This window comes from Acomys minous (assembly GCF_964271855.1).
Source record: "Acomys minous genome assembly, chromosome: 8".
Classification (NCBI taxonomy): Eukaryota; Metazoa; Chordata; class Mammalia; order Rodentia; family Muridae; genus Acomys; species Acomys minous.
In genome coordinates, this window is record NC_140489.1 from 47196581 (window position 1) to 47219801 (window position 23221).

Sequence of the window (23221 nt, forward strand, 5' to 3'; positions counted from 1 at the left end):
CCGAGATTGTGATATTTACTGGAAAAACTTGTTTCTAGTTGTGGTGTGGCCTAGCCTTAGCACACACCTTAATCTTAAGAGCTTTCTGCTTGACTATTGTAAACAGGATTAAATAAAAATCAACCATAGGTCAAGAGATGGAACAAGCAACCAGTTGACAGGAAGTGAACATAGGATTATTAAGAAAAATTAGAGAGTACGAGGAAGTCAGGATGGTGGATAGGGAGATGCACAGGAAGTAGAAGGAGAGACATTCAATTTGAGGGGTTTTTGAGATGGCCTGGGAGAAGGAGGATTCCTTCTGGGACAAGGACTGAGGAAGAAGGTCAGCTGGGTGCCTTCTCAACCTCTCTGAGCTAGCAGGCTTTCACCCCAGCAACTAGCTCCCGAGACTTTATTGGTAAGAACCAAATGATGGAGATTTTGTTTAAAACAGCATAAAGGTATATTGCTGTAGTAGTGGGTGATTTCGGGGTTAGGAAGATGGCTCAGTGTGTAGAGTGTTTGTTGTCTGAGAATAGGTACTGAGTCTGAATCCCTAGCACATAAAAAGCTGCTGCTGCTGGTGTGTCTGCAACCCCGGTACTGGGGGACAGAGACAAGAGGATTTCTGGGACTCACAGGCTAGTCTTGCCTAGTCACCAAGCCCCTATTCAAAAAATAAGTGGAAAGTGATAGAGGAAACACCCAGCACTGACCTCTGAACTTCACGGGCATGCGCACAAATGCTCACCATCCCTTCTTCCTCCCTGGTGAAATAAAGTACTGGGTGACTTCATTACCCCATTTTCATTAATGCATAGGCCACCCACAAAGAGATGGGCTATAGCTCCGTGGTAGGAGTGCTATCCTAGCATGCGTGAGGTATTTTTATAATGTATATTATTAAATGTTTTAAAAAACTTAAGCATTAAACTATGCCATACATCAAATGAGTGTGACAGACAGCTCAGTAGTACCCTTCCAAAAGATGCAAAACACAGTCTTCTCGTATTTCTTCATATTTGGAGTAACATGATGACCAACTTATTTTGTTTTTCAGGTGATGATTTTTCTTTGATTCAACAAGAAATATTTATGGTTAAGGAATGTAAACACTGCAACATTGTAGCCTACTTTGGGAGCTATCTCAGGTAAAAATCCAAGAGTGTCATCTCTGTTTCTCACATTCTTTTTCCTACCACCCTCCCTCCTCCTTGTGTAAATGCCACCGTGTGTGCACATTTTGAAAACATTGTCCCTGCTGTGTTGATGTTTGCACCTCTGTTTAAATGGCCACGCCTTGTCTGGCAGCCTTAATAGAGCAGTATGAGTGATGATCACCACAAATCTGAAACCGATGTGCTCTCATCTGTGCTAAGGATCGATGGCTCTGGCAGTTTCCACTTCTCTGCATAGCACCCTGAACCCCCGTGCGAGTCGCTGGACTTACAGGCTCATACACTTCCCTTTCTCTCTCACATTAGCAGGGAGAAGCTGTGGATTTGCATGGAGTACTGTGGTGGCGGATCACTTCAAGATATTTATCACGGTACTGTTGAGACAGCGGTCCCTCCGCAAGCCTGCTTTGTGATCGCTGTTTAACATCTCTAGCTAACAAGGGAAAGGAGTTGTGTAGATTCACCCTGTCCCCAGAGACATGTTTAAAAACTCAGAATTCTTACTGTTGCTCTAGATTAGTTAGCGGATTTTGCTTGAGCTTGAGCTTGGAAATCCATAAATACCTGTAGAATATGAGTTTTACTTTTCATGTGGCATGGTTACCCCAAATGCTCGTGAGACACAATCAGAAGGGCCCAGAGTTTTAGCCAGTCTGGCCTGGAAACTGAAAGTCTGCCTAAAATTAAATAAGTACTACGTAGGTGTAGTTTCTAAGAAAGTAAAACGGCACGTGCAGAGGGCACTGCCTAAGCTTTGTTAATAGGGCAGTCATAAAAAGAAGGGACCTGCACAGAGCTATAGGAAGGATTTGTTACTCTGACTTTTTTTTTTTTTTTTTTTTTTTAGTTTTTGGAGACAGGGTTTCTCTGTGTAGCCTCAGCTGTCCTGGACTCGCTTTGTAGACCAGGCTGGCCTCAAACTCACACCGATCCATCTGCCTCTGCCTCCTGAGTTCCAGGATTACAGCATGCGCCACTGTGTCCTGCTTACTATGACTATGATATTTTTATTCAAATATAGGACCTTGAAAAGAAAGAATATTAAGTATTCTACTAATTTAGTCAGTTTCTCAGTTATACATGGCTTTTCTTCATAACCTGTTTTAGAGTAGTTTTTGTGCGGCCTCTACAGTTTAAGTTTTGGTATGATTGATTATTCTTGATTTGCAAAAGTTGTAAAACTAACTAAAGTATGAATCTTTATGAATATTTTTCTTCTTTGTTTAATATGGACTAGTGAAGGGCCTATTTCAAATATGTATAATTTATTAAGAATTATGTGAAATATGTGAAAATATTTTTGTGCTTAAATCTTTACATTGAAAGTCATCAAAGTTTATTGATGCAGCTTCTGAAACAGCTATGACAGATGTAAAAACAGAAGTGCTCTTCCACTTTTGTACCCTATAAAGATCTAAGTTTTTATATCAGGTACCAATGATGGCAGAAACTAACTGCAGCTGACAGTATATGACTTAAGTATATATGCTAGCCTGAATATTTCTCCTCAAAAATATGCATAGCACAGTTGGTCATGCTTAGGCTTTTGAATTTTTAAGATATATATATATATCTTAGTGGGAGCAAAATGGGAGGATAAGATGCCAAATTCCTAAGTCACTGCCTCTAAAGGAGGAAAAGTGGCACACAAAAGTAAAATTCAGAATTACAATAAATATGTTTTATTGTATCATTCATTTATATATTTTGAAGTTGTCTAATTTTATCACAGCAAAGAACTATAACAAATAACAAAAACATCTTGGCTACTTATTCTCTATTTTGTTTTTATGTTTACCACATAGATATTACAACTACAGAAAATACTGTGGTGTAGATTGTCTCCTAAGAGTTTTAATAAGGGCCTATGTCATGGTACATCTGTATAATCCCAGCACCTAAGAGGTAAACTGGGAAGATCAGGAGTTCAAAGTTATCCTTGATTATGTAGGAGACTGACTCACAGCCAAACAGGGCTACATAAGACCCTATCTCAAAAGAAAAAAAAATTCAGTAAGCATTAACGTACTTTTAAAAAATAAGGAAAAATGCTTTTTCTCTTAATGTTTCATGTTTTATGTATTAACCACCAGAATGACTACTCTCTTTTGACCTTTTATTGATTTTAAAGAAATATTGGTTAAATAATGACATTTATATACCACTAAATTAAAATTCTTTTCCAATATTTTATAAAGTATTATGACTTTTATCTAAAGTTGTTAGTTATACTTTTTACCCATCCTTGCTTTTACAAATGAGAGCTGTTAGCCAGGTGGTGGTGACACACACCTTTAATTCCAGCACTCGGGAGGCAGAGGCAGATGTATCACTGTGAGTTTGAGGCCAGCCTAGTCTACAAAGTGAGTCCAGGGCAGCCAAGGCTACACAGAGAAACCCTGTCTTGAAAACCCAACCAACCAAACAACAACAACAACAACAACAAACAAAAAAAAAAAAAAAAAAAAAGAGAGAGAGAGAGCTGTTGAAAATATTAGAAAATACAGCTGGTAATTTTTACCACTTTCCATTTTATGCTTAAAACATTGTTCTGAGACATTTTCATGAAATTTCTGTTTGCAATATTAAAACCTGATTATTAGCCAGGTGTTGGTGATGCATGCCTATAACCCCAGCACTGAGAGGGCAGAGATAGGTGTCTCTCTGTGAGTTAGAGGCCAGCCTGGTTTGTGGAGCTAGTTCTAGACCAGCCAAGGGTACACAATGAACCTTGTCTCAAAAAAAAAAAAAAAAAAAAAAAAAAAAAAAAACCTAAAATAAAGTAAAATTAAAATAAAGCCTGATTATTTTTTAGTTAAATTGAATTTAAGAAATATTACTCCTTTAAGTGTTATACTAAAAAACACAGTAATTTTAAAGAAAAACATAGCCTCATCTACATAGAGAGAGTAGCAGCAGGCCAGCTGGGGCTACATAGAGACACTCTATTTTGGAAAGATGTATGTGCATGCATGTGCTTGTGTGTGCATGTGTGTAAATTAGATGCTGTTAGTGAAATGGCATCACTCCTTACATTGCTGTTCCACCAGCTAAGAGTCAAATCTTTATGTTCCTGAGTGATCAGCCAGCAGTTAAGTGATGAGTGAGTCGTTGCTGTGTGCGAAGAGCTCATGTCAGTTCTAGATTGGGTTTCACCATCTGTACGCAGCGCTCCAGACTTCTCTCAAGTTAAAGAAAGATCTGCTTTCCAGAAATAATCTGGCTACTTTTGATTCTTTGGTAAGGTACTGAATCAGGCCTCCTTATTCTGAGAGATGTGTAAAGAATTAATCTAGAAAGATTACCTCAGCTTCTAAAAATATACATATGACACTATTCATCAGTGAGTTTCAGCACCCATTACACATAAAATAAAAATAAAAATTATAAAGAGGTCATTAGAAGAGTTTCCAAACTAAATTTTAAGGGTTTTTTTGTTGTTGTTGTTGTTGTTGTTGTTGTTTTGTTTTGTCGGTTTTTCAAGACAGGGTTTCTCTGTGTATCCTAGGCTGTTCTGGACTTGCTTTGTAGACCAGGCTGGCCTTGAACTCACAGCCTCTGCTTCCCCAAGTACTGGATTACAGGTATGCACCTGGCCCACATTTTAAGGTTTTGTGTTATTTGTGTTATGACTATTTTGCATGTGTGCACATGCACTGTGTATGCCTGGTGTTCTTAGAGGTCAGAAGAGGGTCTCCCTCCAGGGCTCTGCACCTCTGTGTCATCCATGCACAGGGTCAGCCACACTCTTGGCTTTGTTACTGAGAATGTGTTAGGGACTGAACGTATAGCCCTGGCTCTTTGTGGCCTTCCTCTGCCAGCTGCACTAAGTTTTGCGCATTATGGATACTTCATTTTCACTGTCCAGAGTTGTCCAAGAATAAGCTTCTTATTTTCAAAATAGACTTTAAAATTCTCAGTGTTTTGCTTTTTGTTTTTTAAAAGATTTATTTATTTATTTATTTAATGTATGAGTGCTCTATCTGCATGTACACCAGCATGCCAGAAGAGGGCATCAGATCATATTATAGATGGTTGTGAGCCACCATGTGGTTGCTGGGAATTGAACTCAGGACCTGGAAGAGCAGACAGTGCTCTTAAAAGCTGAGCCATCTCTCTAGTCCCCTTGTTTTATTTTTTAATTACTCAACTACTCTATGCTCTTAGGCAGAAGAGAAGGCATCCAGTGATATGTGCTGCTTTAACATTTTACAATTAGACTGTTTTTAATGTTCACTTCAAATGACAATATGAGGTTTTTGTTCTTTCTTTCTAGTTACTGGACCATTATCTGAATTGCAAATAGCCTATGTCTGCAGAGAGACCTTACAGGTACCGTATTTGCTTAAGTACCTAGAAAGGCAGTTTCACAGTTAATAACTGTAAAAATGGTAGTTTGCCCAAAAGCAAAAGAGTAAAAGAAAATAGTCTCCCAGCTCAGCTTCCATGTTTTAATTTTGTGAAGCTACTGCCTTTTTTGTGAGTGGTTTACAAGAACTTATTCAGGCAGATGCTGAAAAGCACAGTGTTCACATGTGGTCATCTTTGATGCTGGTGTACAGATGGCCACGTGTGGTAGTGTGCTTGGATGACACGGGTTGCTACCAAAGCTGAGGAAAGCCCTACCTATGAACTGTTTACTGCGGATGGGTCCGTATACGTGTCAGCTGTGGTGACGTTGCAGCCTTCCCCTTAAGCTTCGTGGGCGTGAAGAGAATGCTCCTAGAGAAGCGTGAGGGCTTTTGCCAGGCTGAGTTCTTTCCTAAGTTTCATCAACTGTTGAAAGCATGCTTGCTTCTTTACTGCAGAAGCAACGAAAGCGTCAGTGTACTAAAGTGTGTCTGTCATCTGAGGCATTTCTATGTTATTTTTCTAGTTACCTGAAAGATAATTCATTAAAAAAAAAAGTTAGTGTAAACAATATTGTTTTCATCTGCTTTAAGGCATTTAAATGAGTGGAGATTAAGTGGTAGTAAGGGGCGGGATGAGGTTTGCACTTGATACTTGTTCAGTGTTGATTCTCCACGTGCTTCCTAGACTGTGGTCTGTTTAAAAGTGAAATTGGTGTTCTGTATGTCTTAAGTAGTTGGTATTTTTAAATGACCCTAAATTGATCTGACCCAGGAAAACTTCTAGTCAGTTTTTACAGGGCATATTCTTGTGCTCTAAGACATACTGTTCCCAGTCTACTATGAGATTAATGCAGGTAAACTCCCCTCTGTGTCTGTGATCCTCTGTAGTACACATAAGGGCTTGTTTCCAGGATCCCCATGAGTCCTGATATCTATAGGTATGCATGTCTTTTTTTTTTTTTTTACATAAAATGGCATGATATTTACACACAAGCTAAGCACATGTTCCTGTGATCATTGAGATCACCTGCAGATTACTTACACTAAATAGCGTGTGCACCATTAAGTGTTGTGTAAGCCATTGCTCTCCTGCTGTTCAGGGGTAACAACAAAGAAGTCTGTATGGATAGTAGAGGTAGATTGTTTCCTCTCGAGTATTTTCAATCTCTGTTTGTTTTAATCCATATATACAAGTAGGAGGAATGACTAGAAATTTATTTTTCCACAGTATGTACCTAACAAATATTTTTAAAAAGAAGTATATTGTGCTAATAAAATACAACCCTAACTATGGAGTCCTAGCAAAGAATTATTGACAAATTAGTTTCTTTATATTTTAGTTCTGAAGTTCATTGTTTCTTTAAGCAACAGATAGGATGGTAAACCAAAGAGAAAGATTGGCAACTTGGATTTTTAGTCAGGTCCAGTAACTATGACTTCAGCCTCTTACATGGTTTTAGCTCCCTGTGTGTGAAATGAGGCCTTATAAGCAATGGCCTCCCAACCCTGTTCCAATTTTAAAGTCCTGTCTAGCTAAGAGACTTCTGAATTTGCTCAAAATGGAGTAACAAAGAGTAGCAATCCCCATACTACCCAAAACAGTCTGAGAAGCTTGGCAGCATATGTAAAATAGTGGTTTTCAAGAAGGGAGCAGGAGGTCATGGCAGACAGGACATCTCCAGAGGTCGGAAACAAGCAAGGAAGGCTTTGTTGTCCACCACGGCCTTGGGAACATGTCCAGACCATGGTGCAGGAAGGTGACCCCATGTGCAGCTAGAGTCTTCAGAACAGGACGCTGCAGATTGTCAGGGTGTGTTTTAAACCCCAAAATATACAGTATTCAAAAAAGGACCGTTCATGATTATTGGGCATGCAAAGAAGTGTCATAAGGATGAAAAAAATCAATGAATCTAAGGCACAGCTGATAAAATGATGTGCTGACTAGATTAGAACAAAAAGTTCCAAATTTGATGAAAACTAGATCCACTAATCCAAAACATTCAGTGAACTCTTAGTACAGGAAGCGTGGGGGAAGCCACACCACCACCATCTAAATGCTCATGTAAGGAGAAACTCTTAGGACAAAAGGCACAACGTGTACAGAAGAACGAAGAGGAGGGTGACAGGGCGCTGCAGATGTCTCAGTGGGAACAGTGCAGACGAGGAGACAAACAGCGCAGGGCTGGAGCGCCTTCCCGTCACGCTCATAGGTGAAAAGAGGCGTCCATCCAGAATTCAGCACCTAGAGGAAGTCACGACAAACCCCTGTCACAGTGACAGACAGAAACAAGGCAGAGGGATTCATTTTGGCTCACAGTTTCGGATAGTACAATCCATCATGGCGGGACAACCTGGTGGCCCCAGAAGCTTGCAGCGTGCCTTGTGCGCATCGTAGCAGATCAGGAAGTGGAGAACTTGGGCTAGACCATGGCTAGATCTAACTTTAAAGGCTGGCCCTAACACCTCACGTTGACTAGGTGGCTTTAGTGTCTCAGTGAACCAGATGTTCACCCAAGTGAACACGTGAGGGACATTACAGGTTCAAACCATGACAAACTGTTCCCAGGTTTACAACAGGGGGCCACCTTTTCAGAATGCAGGGAAGTTCTCCAGGCAAAATCAAATAGCATCCGGTAAAAATATAAATGTGTCAGAGAAGTGAATACTGTGGGATTACCACATGCATAAATGTTTGGACAAATGTGAAGGCTTTTAAAAATTAGTTTATATTGCAAATACTTTTACAGCATTGCTAATTAGTGTATTGTAGCAGTTACAGTGTGTCTAAGTAAGAGTGACAATTATCTCATGTGGATCAAGAGTCTGGAGGTGTGGGGCTGGAGAGATGGCTTAGTGGTGAAGAGTACTATCTGTTCTTCAGGAGACCTGGGTTCAATTCCCAGCACCCACATGGCAGCTCAGAACGGTCTGTACCTCCAGTTCCAAATGATTTGGCACCCTCGCACAGACTTACATGCAGGCACAATACAAATACACATACAATAAATCATTTTTAAAAGGAATAAAAGATGGACACATACTCACAAGATTTGTATCCATAAATAAAGTTATATGTCACTCAAAGGCAGTTGTGCTGTAAACCATACAGCAACACACAGAAACCTTTTAAATAAGCTAGCCAAGATAATCCAACAAGATGTCAAAACAGATGCTGTATAAAAAGTGGACGGTCCTTGGTTGTAGTGTCACTGAACGCATCACTCATCATTTCAAGTAAATGACTGTGAATAAACTTTAGGGAAAGCCAAATGGAGCATTGTGAACAGTAGTGAAGTTAGTGAACGGAACATTGGTGACATCCAGCGCTTATTCTGGTTAAGTTTCTGAGCATACAGAAGACAAATACCGCATCTTCTCTTTCACATGTGGCTCCTAGCTTCTGATCTGTATGTGTGTTCACGTGTGGCTCCTAGCTTCTGATCTGTATGTGTGTTCACGTGGGTATGAATGTCTGAGGAGGCCAGGAAGCTGGAAAGGAGCCGTGAGAGGAAAAATGGCTTTGGGGGGCTGCGGTGGGGTGGGGGAGGAGAACATTCTGTATATGAAGGTAACGGGGGTTGGGGGAGGAGAATAGTGTGGGAAAGCTCTGGGGGTGCAGTGAGGAAATTGAGGAAAATTGAGACACCAAAAAGGTATGCAAAGCCAGAAGGAAAACTGCTACTTTGTACACTGATTAAAAACATGAAATGTAAAAACACCCCAGGCACAGCACATGTGGAAGGAACTTGATAACTCAACACAGAGTCTCTATGAAAACACTGCAGCCAAATCTTCTCTACACTGACCGAGCAAGGATGTCAACCCCAGCCTTGTAGAGGGGTTCTGAAGTGTGAAAGGAACTCAATTCTGAAAATAGCAAACACAACTCTTCATTCACAAGGCTGCATAATCATACTACTGAAAATGCAAGAGAATCTACAGAGCAGCCGCTAGAGCTAATAGGTTAAGCTTGAGCCAGTGTTGGCAAGATTCAGATTATTTCAAAGGTCAGGTGGATCAGACAGTACTTTAGTACTACTCAACACTTTAGTTAACTTTAATACTACTTACATGAGCATAAGGGCTTTGGTGTTCCCACAGATAATGCAGCAGAAATGCATAGACACCTGGGTACCGAAAGCCACATGGTGCCGAGAGAAATTAAGGACCTAAGCACATAGATAACTAGACAGTCCCATGGGTTAGATTAGTGTGGTGAAGGTGTCAGTTCTCCCCAGAGTGAACCAACCCAGGTCCAGTCAAATCCAACCAGGCTTCTTGTTGCTAAAGAAATTGTCAAGGCAGTCAGGCTTTGTGCCTACACCTGTTATCTCAGCACTCGGAGACACTGAGGCAGGAAGACTGAGTTTAGAGGCCAGTATATGCTACTTCCTGAAAGCTGGGGGTTTGAGGGGAACAACAGTGAACTTGACAAATGAGCAGGTAGACTAGACAAATAACTCTGGACACCTGGACAAGCCACCAGTGTTGGTGGAATGAGAAGAATCATAAAGAGCCAAGAGGAGGAAGCTTTGGGGAGTGACCAGCGCATTCATTGTCTTAACTGTGATGTTGATTCTTTTCCAGTATTACCAGAAAGTGAGTTAGATTATCGTGCTCGGAGACCCTCCCATCCCCCGATGAGGCTGTCTAGTTTTTCTTACTGAGGTAGACGTTTGATGCTCTCTTCCTAACGCGTATTCTTCTTTACCTCCAGGGTCTTGCCTATTTGCATACTAAAGGCAAAATGCATAGAGATATCAAAGTAAGTCCATCTAATATACTTAAATTGCCGTGTTTTGAAAGAAATTTTATGTTGCTAGTTTAATAGTATTTGTGCTTTTGTCTTAGGGTGCAAATATCTTATTAACAGACCATGGTGATGTGAAATTAGGTATGTTATTTTGAGTTCTTAAATTTTTTTTACCAAAAATTTAAATAACATTTAAGTTTGAATAGGTTTAATTTTTTATATATAATCATAATAATCATAACCTGTGGTACCTGTCTTATTCCTGACGGAGTAAAAATCTACTGAACTTGAGAAAGTTAATCTTATAGGTGAAAAAACTCATTTCATAAAGCTATTAGTCATATTACATATGGTAGAAAAATATAAACCTATGGGATACTTTTCATCAAATCATTAATACTTATGAAAATATGTGGGCAGATCTGCTATATTAAATGGAAAAAATTGAGCTAAATAGTATATTTAATTTTTACTACCATGTTTAACAACAAATATAGGAAAATATTCTAAAAAATAGCAACAATAATAGCTTTCTACGGTTTTAGGATTAAAGGACTTTAGGTGTATGTTTTCCCCATGTTTTTAGTTTTGCCATTTTTCCCCAAATTAACTTTAGTGTGTTTACAATTAAAATAATTTAATTAGCCTTATAAAATAAAATTTTCATTTTAGTAAAATTTCAGTAAGTTTTCTTTTAATGACTATGTTATAAACCAAGTAAGAACAGATCTTGGTACTGAATTTATGCACAGCTCCTTGACATTAATACCTAAAATATTAATGATGCTGTGCCAGGGACAAAACTTAGAAGGTAGTTGTATCAAAAAAAAACCTACCAATTTTCTGCTGTTTTTTCCTTCACCAGCTGACTTTGGTGTGGCTGCAAAAATCACAGCTACCATTGCAAAGAGGAAGTCTTTCATTGGCACCCCTTACTGGTAAGACGCTGTCACGGTTGTCCTTTTTCTATTCTCATTTCTTTATGGTTTGTGCTGAACCTTGATAATGCAAGTGACCATCAAAGGCTAAGAGACTTGTGTGCTACTTGGTGCTTTCCTAGCTTTGACTACGTTAGGAGCTTTGATTCTTCATAGCATCCACCTCTCCCCGTGGTAAAGGGCCTACGTGGAGAGTATGGAGTTTTCAAAAGAAAGACTTGTAGTACCTCTTCTAACTTTCTGTTTTAATTGAGGACTATGCTCCTGGGTATTAAAACCCATACACTTTATACTAGGGTCCAGAAGCTCCACATGCATCGTGTAGCCTACTAGGGACTACCACAGTGATCTCTAAGACACTGCCATCCTTATTGACAAGTAGTTGAGGTATAACAGAAGAGCTCATATTAAACATTAGTGTGAGTCTGTCATGTGGGTCATGCCTGTAATCTCAGCATTAGGGAGACTGAGGCAAGAGGATTGCTGAGTTTGGGGCTAACCTGGGCTTCAGTATGAGACCCTGACTCAAAAGAAGGCAATAATAAAATTAATATTTAATATAATATAATGAATGTTACAGCAGGCGACATCCAATAAGTGTGTGTTAAATGTCGGGTTTGCTAATATATAGTATTTGGATAGTTTATTATCTTGAAAATAATTTAGAATACCTCTATACCTCATAAATAATGCCAAAATGAAGTATATATGGAGACTGGAGAGACGGCTCAGTGATTAAGGGCACTGACTACTCTTCCAGAGGATAGAGTTAAATATAAAAGTAAAGACAGGGCCAGGCATGGAGGCACAGGCTCTTGGAATGCAGAGGCAGGCTCTGTGAGTGTGAGGCCAGCCAGGATTTCTTAGTGAGCCCCAAGCCAGCCAGGATTGCATAGTGAGAGCCTGTCTGGGGGTGGGGGAGACGAATGAGGTGGGCTGGAGATGTAGCTCAATTGGTAGAGAACTTTCTCAGCGCCACATAAAGTGGGGTGGGGCCACTTGGAAGTGCAGGAGAATCAGACATTTAAGTTCATTCTTAGCTAGAAGCAAGTTCAAGACCAGCCTGGGATATATGAGACCCTGTCTCAGAAAAGGAAGGCACGGGACAGCAAAGAAAAAGGAAAGATGTAAGAAGCCTTTGTTGGCATCAAACTTTACAGGAAAAGACTGTTCACACCACTTGACAGTTGCGCCTGCTGGCTGAAACAAACCTAAAAGGCAAGTAAAATACAGGAAGGGCTGGCTACATTGACACAGCTATTTAAAATCTTCAGTATGCCACTAAGAATGCCTCTTGAGCAGCAGTTATTATAGTAACACATAAGAAATCATAAAATATGAGGAACACTTCCATTGATGAACATAAGCACAGAGAAGTGACGTTCTTTTCAGTCGGATTGGAGTGCTTGAAGTCAGTGAGGAACCCTCCCCATCCCGTGAACATGGGTAGAGCGCCTCGTCAGTAAGGCTTTTAAGAGCCTCTCAGTAGTGTTTGCATCCTCTAGTCTGAACACTTGTACTAGTGGGAATTTATCAGAGGCTTGTGCATTTTTATATAAACAAAGTGCTTTCTGTAATATTTTAATATTGATATTCAAGAGAAAAGAGAGGCTTGAATAAACTAAGGGAATTTTACATGTCAGTTCATAGGACTAACATGATAGTGTTAAAAATGATGTTGTCCAAGATGAGTTGTGAGCAGAAAGGCTCAAGATGGACATAATTTAAAAAAATAAAATAAAAAGTTAAAATTAGCAAATGCAATAGAATACAATCTTAGAAAAAAATACTGTATGATGAAAATATGAGAGACAGTAGCTGTATTTCATCAAGACCACAGCTTGTTTTCTCCCATATTGTTCTCTATATTTATAATTTTCTTCAGTTAACCACTTTTAATTACCAAAAAAGCCTTAACAGGTATCACTTAAATAAAAGTTAAATGGAAATATAAACAGGTCAGATCATCTATAAAGCCTCATGACTTTCTGTGACTGTACTCCATGTTAACACATCTGTAACTACTGTAGCTGTGGGTTCTGTTTCCCAGGAGAGCCTTTGCTTGTGCCCACCCTAAGTCTGCTGCTCCTCAGAGGCACACACCGCCACCATTTATGGAGCTCACTGGGCTAAGCTCAGGTCTCTCTTGACTTAGGAAGCACAGCAGACTCAGTCAGGCTGCCATTGCAGTGGGCTCACAGTCTCACTCCACTGGGTAGAGAAGTTGAATGCATTTGCTGTGTCTGGGCCCAGTTCAGTCTCTTCTGAGCCTCACACTGGCTCAGTGGTACTTGTGGTCTCCTTTTTGTCCTGTGCCCATGGCTATTGTTTAGCACTTGCATACAGCCTATACATTTCTGTGTTAGCAATTTTTAATATTCACATTTTGAAGGGCCAGGAGTGTAGCTCAACAGCAGAGCCCTTGGGTTCAATCCCCAGCACAGCAAGAAAGTGAAGAAGTTTAGTATAAATGTATATGTCCTCACTTTAGAATACATATACTTTTTCCACATTTAAGCTGAAATAACCTATGTATCTCGTCAAATGTAGATTATAATTTTTTTGTGCATAACAATGACCAGGCACAATGACACACACCTGTAATCCCAGCACTCAGGAGGCACAGGCAGCTGGATCTCTGTGAATTCAAGGTCACCCTGGTCTACAAAGCAAGTCCAGGACAGCCAGAGAAACACAGAGAAACCCTGTCTCAAAAATCCAAAAATGTTTTTAAAAAGCAATAATAACTTGGGGGTATTCAATATAACCATAATACACTTGAAAGTGGAAATAAGAAGAGACTGTTTCACCTGAGCAGTGTCACCTACACCTTATGACCTTGATGTTAACACTATTTACTTTGAGATGGGGGGTTGCATATTGAGACATGGTCTTCTGTGCAGCTCAGGCTGTCCTGGAACTAACATAGCTCCTGTTTCAGCCTCCCAAGGGCTGTAGTTATAGGTGTTTGCTATCACACCCTGGGTTTTTGAGCTTCCCTGTGGCTCCTCTGCCTGCCCGGTTCACCTCCTCTCACACTTTGCTTCATGTTGGTGAGAGTTCTAAATGAAGTTGCTTCCATAATTAAGTCTTGGTGGGTCCACATGATTTTCACACACACACGCACACACACACACACACCTGGTTTTACTATATATTATAAAAGTATATAAAATATACTGTATATTGTAGTCTAAAAGTAGGTTGTTCATACCTAGCCCATCTTGGCAGTCTTTTTTCCATATTCTTTCCACACCCTCTAAGCCCTCCAATACGAAGAGGTTTTTGTTTTGTTTTGTTTTTTTATTTCAGACTAGACTTACACATTTGTAAAATAAATAAATTACTAAAATTAGTGATGTGTTTAAGCAAGAGAGAGAGTGCTTGCTGTTTCTGCACTCGTCCCCAACAGTGACAGTCAGTGTTTGGTGCCTTCTCGGTGTATAAGTCACAGGATGAGTCCTGCCGCCCCCTCCGCTCTCTATAGCGCCCTGCACTTGCTGGAGTTTCCTCTGAAATGTGCAGACTCTTCACCCTCAGCTTCCTGTTGACTCACTCTCGAAGTTTCACCTCCTTTGGGAACTTCTTTTTGATCTGCACAAGGTGTTTAGTGTTCCTTACACTCTTACCAACACTGACTGGCATAAAGCATGTGTTCTTGGAGCTCTGGGATTCAGAAGAGGGTGTCAAGAGTTGTAAATAGTGAATTTTACTTATTTTTGATTTTTAGAGATTTATACTTTAGTGTCTATGTATGGGTTTTTTGTCTACATGTATGTATGTGTACCACGTGTGTGCCCACGAAGGTCATAGAAAGCCTCACATCACCCAGAGCTGGAGTCAGGGGAATCTGTGAGTCATATGTGGGTGCTAGGATTGAACCAAGATCTTTGACTAGAGCAACATGTCTCCTAACCACTCTAGCCACTGACTCCTGAAGCGGGGTGTGGGGCAGGGGGCGAGGTTTCTTCTTTCCCAGTAATTACCTTCCAGCCTCTTCCCATTTATGAGCATAACAACAAGTGGCATATTTTATATCATTTTAAGAAATAAAAACTGCTGTCCTCACTGATTCCCTCTAGGATGGCTCCCGAAGTTGCCGCAGTGGAAAAGAACGGTGGCTACAACCAACTCTGTGATATCTGGGCAGTTGGAATAACAGCAATTGAGCTTGGAGAACTTCAGCCACCTATGTTTGACCTTCATCCAATGAGGTGTTGTCACTGTTTACAACACTCTGGGGAGGAAGCTGGGGTTGTGAGCTTATGTCTAACCATGTGCATCACACTAGCAATAGTGCTGTAAGGGACTCAGAAGTAATGTCACGTTGCCTGCTGAGGGGTCTGGAGGGTGCCGCAGTGTAGGTTGCTTTCTACACATGAGTACAGACTGTCCCTAGCACCCTCATAAAAGTGGGGCATGACATGACGTACCTGGAGTGACGGGGACAGGCAGGTTCCCGGGCTGCCATTCTAGACAAAGCAAAGCTCCAGGTTCAGTGAGAGACCCTGTCCTTAAGTCTTTTTTGAGTCTTCACTTTAATTCCTCTAACAATTCATCTTTTTTCTTTTTTTTTGACCTGTATGAAATTATAAGTGATATAAACACTTGAATTCTCATGTTCTGACTTGAATTTCTTTTACTTTGTTTAAGGAATAATGAAGCATCCAGGCATAGTATAATAGTCATTTATGCTTTAAGATGAATTCTCTTCCAGAAAAAGAAAGTGAAGGTTTTTGAAAATATTTTTTGATATTTTGAAGGAAAGGCTATATTGAGCTAAAAGCAGCAGAAGGGGAGACATGCCCCCCTAATACATGCTTGGCCACAGATGAACATGCTACATGGGGAGCTTTTCAAAGACTGTAGGCAAAAATAGTGCCTTGGTTACCGTTGCATTGCTATGAAGAGATGTCATAACCAAAGCAACTCTTATAGAAGAAAGCATTTCCTTGTGGGCGTGGTTACACTTTCAGAGGTTGGGAATAGTAGCTGAGACGTCACATCTGGACGCACAGACAGCAGACAGAAAGACACTGGGCCTAACAGGGGCTTTTGAAGCGTCTAAGCCCACTCCCAGTGACACACCTCCCCTAGCAAGAGCATACCTAAGCCTTGGCAAGCAGTTCATAACCAGGCCATTCGCATTCACCCACCACAAATAGTTTATGACCAACACAGACACTAAAGGAGCACATGGGCCCTGAAGGCTGCAGGCCGCGGGAGAGTCTACCGCTGACCAGTGCGCCGGTAGATTCAGACCATATTAAAGTGACTTTATGCCCCACTGTGCAGAAGGCAATCCAGAAGCCGACTCAGTCTGCACGGTCACAGTATGCAGAAGCTTCGATGCCAGCACCTCTCAGGAGGCTATACAGGGAAAGGACTGGCTAGGCTCGATCCCAGGCCCACAGGGTGGACGGAGAACCAGCTCCCACAGGTTGTCCAGCCATGCCTCTCCCACATTAAATAAATAAATGTAAAAGTAAAAAAACTTGAAGGGGAAAAGAAGAGTTAAGAATTACCCATTTATAACTAACTGTGGGGTGACATAAGTATCTTTGTACGTTATTTAGCAGTTGGGCCAACTGTTATATATGTAATAACCAAAGGAACCTGCAGAGTTGATTAATAACAAAATAACCCCAACATACTATTACCTAATGGTATAAATATTTGGATAAAAGCATTTCAAAAGGTATATTTTTATATATCTAAAATAATAAGAACATGGCTTTTCCCCATTTTCAGGTTTTTATTAAGTTATTTCATTTTTTTATAGAGAATATCTTTGCAGTGTTCAATGAAAAGGGATTTTTGTAGCAAATGCTGAAATATAACATTTTAAAAATTCTTTAAGTCCTTCTTATAGAAAAATAGGTCAAAGGTGAATACATAGAGCACTCACGGGTTAGCTTATGCACAGGAAGGTAATATAAGAATTTGCTGCCCAAATAAAAGAAACACCAAGAAATGGATGTAATTTGCCAGAATTATTATGGATAACAGGCTTTTTAAGATCATATATTAAAGTAACATGTCATTCCTGTGCTATAAACTAATATACAATTATATAAATATGTCTACAGTATAATCTTAGTTATATAGGTAATTGTATGGTCATGAAACATTGACACGTTACGCTTTGTTTTGTGAATAAGAGTTTGTTTGACATCTTTTTTAAAGCTAGTAGAAATATTCCAAACCTACCCGAATATAAAAACGCTAAGGACCATGGGCACAGTAGAGGTGCTTGTTTAGCTTGTATGTAGTCTAGGAATTGATCCCCAGTGTCATTAGAAAACAAAATACGAATATCAAAAATTCCATGTCTTAAGCAGTATCTCAGTGCCTTTCCATGAGGAAGTCTTATACAAGTTTATAACAGAATATTCGTTCTGACTATTAATTACGATGACGAAAGTGTCTTACTATTGCTTTTAACCAAAATTTCTATTTCAGGGCTCTCTTCTTAATGTCAAAAAGTAATTTTCAGCCTCCAAAACTAAAGGACAAAACTAAATGGTGAGTTAAGATCATACAGGCCGACAGAATTGAAGTCTTTTCTGTGATATTTGAATGTTTCCCAGGTATTATGGTGCTTAAAATTAGTCCTTACTGGCTTTGTTCTTCCTCCATGATGCTCAAAGGAAATACTGCTCATTTTCATCTCAATCATTTTTCTTTTGAAACTCTCATTATAGTTCATAAGTATTATATGGGAAAATTGAAAATCATTCTGATTGAAGTCTATATATACTTTATAAAATAAAACAGGAAATAAAAGTTTCTATATCATAAACATAGTTCTTACATAGGTACATAGGGGTTTTGTTGTTGTTGTTGTTATTGTTATTGTTGTTGTTGTTTGGGTTTTTTTGACAGTCTGTGAGCCTCCAAATTTGTGTGTTTGTTTTCCTGCTGAGACAGTCTATACTGTGAGAGTTCAGACTCCAGCAGCCCCTCCCCCTAGGCCCCGAGCTGCATTATGTGTCATAGCTGGTGAGGGTACAGTTTCATTTAGGAGCAAGGTCAGCGTAGGACGATGGCGAGAATGAGCGGCAGCTTCCCTGTAGTGTGCCCGTCAGTACCGACAGTGGCCGTAGGTTCCTAGCCATTTGGGACGGGAAGGCTTTGTGACAAGGATGCCTTAGTATCATTGAGGAATAATGAATGTTGTATATCAACACTTAGCGCATGGTCAGATTCCAGAGATACTGTTAGCTTCAGAGACTCCCTGCCGGTCTCAGGCTGTTTCTCTGGAGTGTCTGTCATGCCACCACAGGAAACACAGTGATGGCTTTTCTCTGCTGAGATGTGCTGTGTGTTCTCTTGCCTATGGCAACTCCCTGGTTCTTTTTGTTTTGTTTTGTGTTTGTTTTTGTTGTTTTGGGTTTTTTGGGGGAGGGAGATGCATTAAGATGGGATTTCTCTTGTAGCCCTGGCTGTCCTGGACTCACTCTGCAGACCAGTCTGGCCTGGAACTCAGTGATCTGCACGCACTGGGATTAAAGGCGTGCACCGCCACGCCTGGCTTACTTTAGCCATTCTCCCCTAGTGGAATCTTGACAGTGTCAGAAAGAAGCCCACTTGTGATTAGTAATGAAAATACAATTCTTTTCATACTTTTTTCTTCTCCCTTTCCCTGCTTTGTCAGTGCAGATAGCAGGGAAATCCTTTGGGTTGCTAAAAGCACTCATTTTTCTTTGCCCTTTCCTTATGAATTCCAAAAATTCTTTTAGAATTTAAGTTGTCTCATATTAAGTCTTGCTATCCTCCATGTAATCTCACTTGCTACACAAATAAAAAAATGATTTCTAAATTAGGCAAAAAAAAAAAAAAAAAAAAAAAAAAAAGGCCCAGGAACCACACAGCCCTGAGGGGAGAAAGTATCCCAATGGAAGGGCATCCTAAGACACAGGAACCACACAGCTCTGAGAGGAAACCTCCTCAGCAGAAGCCTTGCAGCTCCCAGGGAGGAGATCCCAGCCGAGCTGAGGAGCTCTGGTGCCTCAGCCCAGCTCCACTTCTTCCCTTCCTCATTGCTTCCTGGCTTCTTCTGATGAGAAAGTCACACCAGGCGGCAAATCTCATAAAAGAGATGTATTAGGAGGGTCGGGTGTCAAGGGACGAATCCAGGGGTGGCTGTCCCTGCCCCTGGGAGAGGACAGCAGGGAACTGAGCGGACATAGCCTTTATATAGGGCTTCTTAGAGTCCTTAAAAGTCAAAACGGCTGCATGTATGTCCAGGAGGTATACTGAGTTCTGTGTTTAGTTTTTTTGGCCTGTATAGAACTAAGAGGAGTAAGGGGGAAAATTGCTATTTATAACTTTCTAACTGTTCCTAAGTTAACTTTATATAGTAATAGCTGACAACTAATACTAGTAAAATATTTTTATACTATCTCTCTTTATTTGAAGGTCATCAACATTCCATAATTTTGTCAAAATAGCACTAACTAAAAACCCCAAGAAAAGACCAACGGCTGAAAGGCTTCTGACTGTAAGTCATTGGCTCACGAGGGTGTCTTAGTCACATGGTAATTAGACGTGTCGCTAAAAAGTATATATCATAAAAGTTATGTTGCTACTAACCTCTTCAGCAGGGATCAGCAAACTTTCTCTAAGGGACCAGATGCTAAATAGTTCTTCCTTTGTAGACTGTACAGTTTCTGTCACAACTATCCAGCTCGGCCATTGTAACACAAAAGCACCCATAGGCAGTATACATACATGGGCCTAGTTTTATATACCCAAGAAAACTTTATTCACAGAAGTAGGCAGTATGCCAGATTTTCCCTGAGACTGTAGTTAGATGACCCCAGCCTGTGAGAAAAACCTCCAAAATGTTATCATCTCAAATTAACTTGCCTTTCTTAATTTATACAAATTTATAATGTACTCTACCTGTATATGCAAAATACCTTTGTATGAGAAATTAATTAGTATGGCAACCTAAGAAAACATAATTTAACTGAAATAAATGCATGCAAATATATTACATGCATGCTTTTTATTATTCTGAAACATCCCACAGTATTCACTTGCATACCAGTATAATATGTAAATGGACATTTAACTGGCTATAATTTTACAGCATAATATAGATTAAATTACTGTACATAGAGAGATGGTTCACTTCTAATCTCATGCCACGTGTCCACTGCTGCACTCTCCATCTCTCATTGTAGACTCCATGCTTACCTCTTCTTACGAGTTACTAACTTAAAGATCACAAGTAACGTTTTTATAAGCTGTAGATGTGAAGGCACGTTTGTGAAATGTTACTGTGTTTGCTTTTTACCTAGCACACTTTTGTTGGACAGTCAGGTCTGTCCCGGGCCCTGGCAGTTGAACTGTTGGACAAAGTGAACAATCCAGACAGCCATGCACACTACACGGAAGGTGACGATGACGACTTGGAGGTAAGAATCTGATGCAGGCAGGTGCTTGAGAATTTCTTGAGATTTGTAACATCTGTTGTTTATTTCTGTTATTTGTTAACTTTTGGCTTTGTAGGCAAGGTCTCATAGGGTCGGGGTTGGTCTGGAATTCAGTATGTAGGACAGGCTAGCACTGAGTTCTCAGAGGTCTTCCTGTCTCAACCTCTCAAGTACTGGTGTTACTGGCGTGGCCCACCACACCCAGTTGAGAGTTTGTTTTCTAATTTACTCCTTCAATGTAGTTAAAACGGGTTAAGCTATAAAAATTAACATTGTAACTGTATGTTAATTATTAATATATAGCTAATGATAGCTGCTAAGGCTTTTCCTGGCCCTCTTCTCATTCCGAGCTCTGAGGTTCAGATGAGGTCATCCTCTCCACACCTCGCACGCACACCTGGAAGCCCAGAGGTGCCCTAAGTATTGTTTCTTGTTACATGCAGGTACTCTGCTACTTTGCATATCTTCTCTGAAAATATTATAGAATTATTTTGAGGGTACCATATATAGTAGCACAACTTGTAAATTAGGATAAGGGACTATTGTTCTGTTTAAGTGCTTAATAAATGTAGTCCTTAGAGAATCTTTAAAAGATAATCTGTGTTCCCCCAATGCCTCATATAATTATAATCTTGTTATATAATTGTATTTGATGTTAAATTAAGTAGAATTGCAATCATTAAATAAACTAGGCACACATAAATTCCCTAGAGTTAGATTCCGGATCCTCATGTGGTGAAATGAGAAACTGACTCCCAGAAGATCTTCATACGTATACACATGAACACATACATATAAAAGTACAATTTTTAAAAAATTAAGATTAACAGAATTTTACGTCAGGCATATTGACATTCAACTTGTAAACCAAGGACTCAGGAAAATTGCTGCAAAGCCAGTCCAGGCTACGTTGTGAGTTCTAGTCTAGTTGGGGCTGCTTTATGGATTGCCTTTCTGAAAACAACAAATAGATTTAATCCTTTAACTTAAAACTTACAGCGTTACAGCGTAAGTGTTGAGTTAAATAGTACTTGACTCCCAACTGTAAATATACAAACCCCTTGCGTGCAGGTGTGTTGGGCTTCCCTTGTCCGGCCTACTTCCTGAGACCTCCCTCTTTGGTTAGTGTTTAGTGACAGGCCATTCTTTTCAGCCCTTGAAACACAAAACCTCCTAGCATATCATGGGGCACAGTGATGTAAGACTGACACTGGCCCCACATTCAAAGATGGTGGGTTACTGTCAAAAGAAATACAGAAATATCAACATACAAAATTATAAGACTGATAATTCTATGTCGTAGAAAATATAGGGCACTGTGAGGGGGGTACCACACATAGGACAGGAAAAGCTCAATAGAAAAGTGATATTTGAGCCAAAAACTTGACGATTTAGAAAGAGAGAGAGCAAGATTAAGGTGAGGTTTTGTTTGTTTTATTTGTTGTTGGGTTTCTTTTGGGGGGGGTTGTTGTTGTTTTGTTTTGTTTTTTGGGGTTTTTAGGTTTAATCGTTTTCAGGGTACAAGTGTTTTGCCTGGATGAGGGTGGTAGATCTTCTAAAAGAGTTGCAGACAGTTGTGAGCTACCAGCCAGTGCTCCTTAACTCCTGAGCCAACCTGCCAACCCAATAATAAAGCATTTTAAGTAGAGGAGAGAATAGCATGTTTTGAACCTGACGGTAATAGAGAAAGTAGACTACTTGGAGGTCTAAAGAAAACTCAGCCTAGCTAGAGTAAGAAATAAGTCGTGGGGCACAAAGCTGCAAAGCCAGATACTGTCTCTCAAACCGTGCTGAGGCTGTAGACTAAGGGTGGTAGGGAGGGAAGTGGCATGAACAGATGTGTCCTTACAAAACATCCATGAATTCATAATGGGAGTCCCTCTGCTGAAAACCTGTTAAAGAACTACCAGTGTGAGCAGGATAGAGATGACAGTCGCTCAAGAGTCACCAGGAACCTGCCGAGAATTGCTACCAGATTTTGACTCGAAGACCAGTACATATAACCACTTAGTGGGGTAAAAACGTGAGTCAAGTTTGCAGAGAAGAATGAGTTCACTTTTTTACTGAACCACGCGTTACATAGGACTTCCGTGCCGAGAGGTCTGGTCAGGAGCCGGATGCTGGATGTCAGGGGAGAATTTGAACTATGTAGATGTGAGTCACAGGAGATTACGTAAAATTTTAGACTATCAGATATAAACTAGACAGGGAGAAGAGGGAAGGTCAGACACCACCGGCGAGTAAGACAGTAATGGATCAATGAAGTTGATGCTCAAGCAAAAACGCCGAACAACTGACGGAAGTGAGAGAATAAGGCGGAAAGTCAGACCTGGAGTACAGTATGGAGTGTGGCGCAGATGCGAGGGTCGGGGGTGGGGGGCATCCAGCTATCTGACAGCATCCTCAGCCCAGATCTGTGCATTCACTTCAGCTTTTGAGATCTTTTGTCACCATGCTGGACCTTGAAATGGAGAGAGGAAAAGCAACGACTCAAGCCACTGTCAGAGCCACCAGAAATTAGGTAGCTGAGGGCTGCACCTGAGGCTTAGTTTCAGGCGAACCAGGCCTCATGCTA

General features: G+C 40.3%; 1 protein-coding gene across 1 annotated transcript in view; it reads left to right on the forward strand.

The window, feature by feature from the left end:
- The window catches only part of MAP4K5 (mitogen-activated protein kinase kinase kinase kinase 5), an 89013-nt gene that overhangs the window by 26744 nt on the left and 39048 nt on the right, over nt 1-23221 (forward strand). Inside the window, exons 3-12 of the mRNA XM_084791356.1 lie at nt 1043-1133; nt 1467-1531; nt 5437-5492; nt 10230-10277; nt 10364-10406; nt 11131-11203; nt 15286-15417; nt 17666-17728; nt 19625-19706; nt 20512-20628. Coding sequence (XP_084647482.1) covers nt 1043-1133; nt 1467-1531; nt 5437-5492; nt 10230-10277; nt 10364-10406; nt 11131-11203; nt 15286-15417; nt 17666-17728; nt 19625-19706; nt 20512-20628 — 770 coding nt within the window. The remainder of the gene's footprint in view (nt 1-1042; nt 1134-1466; nt 1532-5436; nt 5493-10229; nt 10278-10363; nt 10407-11130; nt 11204-15285; nt 15418-17665; nt 17729-19624; nt 19707-20511; nt 20629-23221) is intronic.